Source organism: Pipistrellus kuhlii, unplaced genomic scaffold (genome assembly GCF_014108245.1).
Source record: "Pipistrellus kuhlii isolate mPipKuh1 unplaced genomic scaffold, mPipKuh1.p scaffold_m20_p_3, whole genome shotgun sequence".
In the NCBI taxonomy this organism is placed as follows: Eukaryota; Metazoa; Chordata; class Mammalia; order Chiroptera; family Vespertilionidae; genus Pipistrellus; species Pipistrellus kuhlii.
Window position 1 is genome coordinate 8,538,387 of NW_023425529.1, and position 4,548 is coordinate 8,542,934.

Sequence of the window (4,548 nt, forward strand, 5' to 3'; positions counted from 1 at the left end):
TTTCTTTCTCAGTTTTATATCCCACATGAGTGAAATAATATAGTTCTTGACTTTTCCCAAGTTATATTCTGAAGATTCATCCATGTTGTCACAAATGGCAGTATTTCATCTTTTCTTATGGCTAAGTAATATTACATTGTTTGTGTGTGTGTGTGTGTGTGTGTGTGTGTGTGTGATTCTTTACCCAATCATCTCTCGAAGGTATTTGGTTGTTTCTATGTATTGGTCACTGTGAATGATACTACAATGAACATAGGGGTACATATATCTTTACAAATAAATGTTTTCAATTTTTTTTCCCTCTAAACTCCCTAAAGAGGGGTGGCTGGATAAAATAGTAGCTCTATTCTTAATTTTTGGCAAAACCTCCATACTGTTTTTGCTTATTGGCTGCACCAATTTACACTTCCACTAGCAGTGTATGAGTTTCTTTTTTGCTACAACCTCTCCAATACGTTATTACTTGTCTTGTTGATAACAGCCCTTGTAACAGGTATGAGGTGGTACCATATTATGGTTTTGATTTGCATTTCTCTAATAGCCATTGAAATTGAGCATTTTGTTCATATGTCTGTTGACCATTTATTTGTCTGTTCAAGTCCTCTTCCTGTTTTTTTTTTCCTTTTTTTCTTTTTTTTAAAGTCAGGTCTTTATTAAGAATTTCATCTGCCAACTTAGCGTTTTCCACCAACGCGGGGAGCAGAAACCTTCACCGGCTTCACAATCTTTTGCTTAGGCGCTGCCTTTGTGGGTGCCTTAGCAGCAGCCATTGCTGTCTTTTTAGATGCCTGCTTAGCCTTTTTTGCTTCCTTGGCAGCCCTGATAGCTTGCTCTCTCTGAGCTTTCCTAACTTCAGGCTTCTGGTTCCTTTTGGCCATTATATCAGCAAGAGATGCACCAGTGATGGCCCTCTGGAATTTGACTGCATGGCGGGTTCTTTTCTTCTGAATTTCTTCCGACTGCCCCTTTTTGTGCTTCCTTCTGTAGAGCACAGTCCAGTTTATCTGCCGAGGATTCCTCTTGGAAAGGAATGCCGACTCGCATTTTGCGTTAAGAAACTGGAAAACCTTCCCGTCGGTCCTGGCATAGCGCCTCCCGTGTCCGGGGTAGATCTTGTAGCCACTGAAGCTGCACAGCTCCACCTTCATGGCTGCGGCCGCCGGGGAGCAGGAAGGATGGTGAAGAGCCTCTTCCTGTTTTTTAATTGAATTGTTTTGTTATAGGTTTTCAATAACACCCCCTTATCAGAGGTGTTGTTTATAAAGATCTCCTCCCATTGGGTTGGTTGCCTTTTTGTTTTATTGACAGTTTTTGTTGTTGTTGTGCAGGAACTTTTTGATATAATCCCATTCATTTATTTTTGCTTTTACTTCCCTGGTCTTTGAATTTTAGAAGGCAACATGAAAATAAAGATTCTTAGTGGTAACATCTCATGGAAAGAGAATCACAGAATGTCAGTATGGGAAAGATATTTGGGGTCACTAGGCCAACCTATTATCCTACTGGTGAGGAAACTGAGGTCCAGACATGTGATTAATTGGTGTTGGAGTCAGGGCTGCCACACAAGCCTCCTGATTTCATAATGCCTTAGTGACTCCTTTGACTTTAAGGGATGACTAACTCTAAAAGCAGGTGACAATTCCTTATGTAACATCTATGCTGAGGGCCCCACCCACCTATTAAGCTAAGATATTTGCCAATACACAGAACACAGTATTCAGGGCCATTACAAGGAAAGCATTATCTTCTGTGGTTAAAAGAGCTGCAATCTGACTAGGAAGAGACTGCTCACTAAAATTAATAATAAATAAATAGATGGATAGATAAATAAATAAGAAATTGGCCAACTAATCAAAATCATAATTCTGCCTCTAACATAAAAGGAAAATAAACTTTTATTTAGAAGTTTATCGTTTATTTTTAAATTTCCTCCCTCAATTTTGAAATAAAATTTGAAGAAGCAAAGTAATATATTAATTAAATGTTGCAAGGACAGTACAGAAACAGGTGATCAGAAAAACCTAGATAAAAATTGTAATTATTTGTTCCTTCCCTTTTGCCCCAACTATTCTGCCAAATATCAATTCCTAATATTTGGATCCATAAAGTATATACTATCCACTGGGAAATATTCAAACTACAGGGTAAAAATAAATATGCCCCATAGTTACATAGACATCAACATGAGATTAGATAGCTCAGATATAGATAAATATAGAATAATTTATGATTAAAAGGTATCACAAAGCAATAAAGAGAATGCATTTTTTTAAATAGTATAGTAATAATGGCTTGATAATTTGGGAGAAAAAAGACACATCATAATTAAAATGCCAAGAGAAAAAGACAAAGAGAGAATATTAAAAGCATCAAGAGAAAAACAGTTACCTACAAGAGAGCACCCATACAATTGTCAGCTGATTTCTCAACAGAAACTATGCAGGCCAGGAGGGAATGGAAAGAAATATTCAAAGTGATGGATAGCAAGAAGCTACAACCAAGATTACTCTACCTAGCAAAGCTATCATTCAGAATTGAAGGTCAGATAAAGAGCTTCACCAATAAAAAAATTTAAAAAAAAAGCTAAACGAGTTCATCACCACCAAACCAGTTTTATATGAAATGCTGAAAGGTATTCTTTAAGAGGAAGAAAAAGAAAAAGGTAAAGATAAAAATTATGGCTGAAACCGGTTTGGCTCAATGGATAGAGTGTTGGCCTTTGAACTGAAAGATTCCAGGTTCGATTCCAGTCAAGGGCATGTACCTTGCTTGTGGGCACATCCCCAGTAGGGGGTGTGCAGGAGGCAGCTGATCTGATCGATGATTCTTTCTCATCAATGTTTCTAACTCTCTATCCCTCACTCTTCCTCTCTGTAAAAAATCAATAAAATAAAAATGTTTTAAAATTATGAACAAATAAATATCTATCAACAAGTGAATTTAAAAATCAAGTGAATAAAAAATCTGAGGAACAGAATAAACTGGTGAATATAATAGAATCAGGGGCATAGAAAGGGGATGGACTGACAATCCTTGGGGGGGAAAAGGGTGTGGGAAGAGACTGGACAAAAATTGTACACCTATGGATGAGGACAGTGGGAGGGGGGAGAGTTTAGGGCAGGGGGTGAGGTGGGAACCGGGTGGAGGGGAACTATGGGAGCAAAAGAGGAATAACAGTAATAATCTGAACAATAAAGATTTATTTATATAAAAAAAAGAAACAAAACAAATGAAAAGTGTAATAGTTGATGATGGAAATTAACACGGGAAGTCTCATTTAATAAAGCATTCTGGGTTGACAAAAAAAACACATTAAATCCATTGCTTTTCTCTAGAAGAATATTTTTCCTTAGGAGACACATGCTGAAATATTTATGGGTGGAAGTCATGGGGTCTGCAACTTATTTCAGTAAAAATGTATGTGTGGATAGTGGGGGAGATTGGGACAGAGAGGGAGAGAAGGAAAAATAAAACAAATTGCAGCAAAATCTGAATCTAGCAAAGGGATTGTAGGTATTCATATTATTATTCTTTCTACTTTTTTTTTGTTGACTGGGTGAAATGCTGGATTGTTAAGGAAGTAGCTTCTCAAAACTTTCCTATGGAGCCCATCCTAATATATAAAAAGCCAGAGGCTGTCATGACCTAAACAACTGGACAGAAGACCAAACACCAGGCTAGGGTCTTGGCCGGCACAGTGGGAATGAGTCCTGGGTCCTGACCAGCGCAGCAGCAGTGAGTCCTGGGTCCCAGCTGGCACAGCGGTGACAGGGAGCTCTGGGTCCCGGATTTGAAGGCCGACCACGCCCCTAATTGTGGGAGACCCAGAGTTCTGCCTCAACCCAGCCAGGTCCGAGCTCCCTTCGCCGCTGCACCACGGCTGGAGAAAGCTCTGGGCCCCAGCTCGGGCACAGCAGCAACAGGGATCTCTGGGCCCCAGGGAACTGGAGCCATGTGGGGAGATCTGGGAATCTTGATCCCTACCCCCGGCCTGCAGGCTCCGGGGAACCAGAGCCATGCTGAGATGGGACGGGACCCTACCCGAGGGGTCCCGGATTGTGAGAGTATGTAGAGTGAGCTGAGAGACACCGTCTTCTCCCTCCCACTTGAGTGCATGAATTTTCATGCACTAGGCCTCTAGTAATTAGTATAATGCTGTTCATATTTGTGAGGAAAGTCTGGCTCATTCATCTTCATTCTATTACCGCCAGTCCTATTCCTGCATGGAGACTGGTTTGCGTTTGAAAAACTCAGGAAGTGTAAGTCAGCCTGATCTGATATCTCCATCTGTAGCTAATAAGGAACCTCTGGGACTGATTTCTTGATTTCCTTTGTTCAGGCAGAATCCCAGAGACTTCTCTGATGCAACATAAATATCTCTACACTTAGTTTTCTAGACTAGTGGCCCTCAAAATGTAGTAGGAACACATTTGACTTCCTTGAGGTCAAAACTATTCTAAAGATGCTCTGTCTTTTTCACTGTTGGGGTCCTTAATAATGTTTAAAAGTAGAGGGATCCTGAGACCAGAAGTTTGAGAACCACCAACC

The 4,548-nt window shown here is 40.0% G+C and overlaps 1 protein-coding gene across 1 annotated transcript; it reads right to left on the reverse strand.

Annotated features, from left to right (window-relative positions):
* Positions 1-630: 630 nt before the first annotated feature.
* On the reverse strand, positions 631-1,187 carry LOC118728333 (60S ribosomal protein L24-like). The gene has a single exon (XM_036454738.1). The coding sequence runs from the start codon at positions 1,146-1,148 to the stop codon at positions 675-677; it is 474 nt and encodes a 157-aa protein (XP_036310631.1). The 5' UTR covers positions 1,149-1,187; the 3' UTR covers positions 631-674.
* Between the last annotated feature and the right edge of the window lie 3,361 nt (positions 1,188-4,548).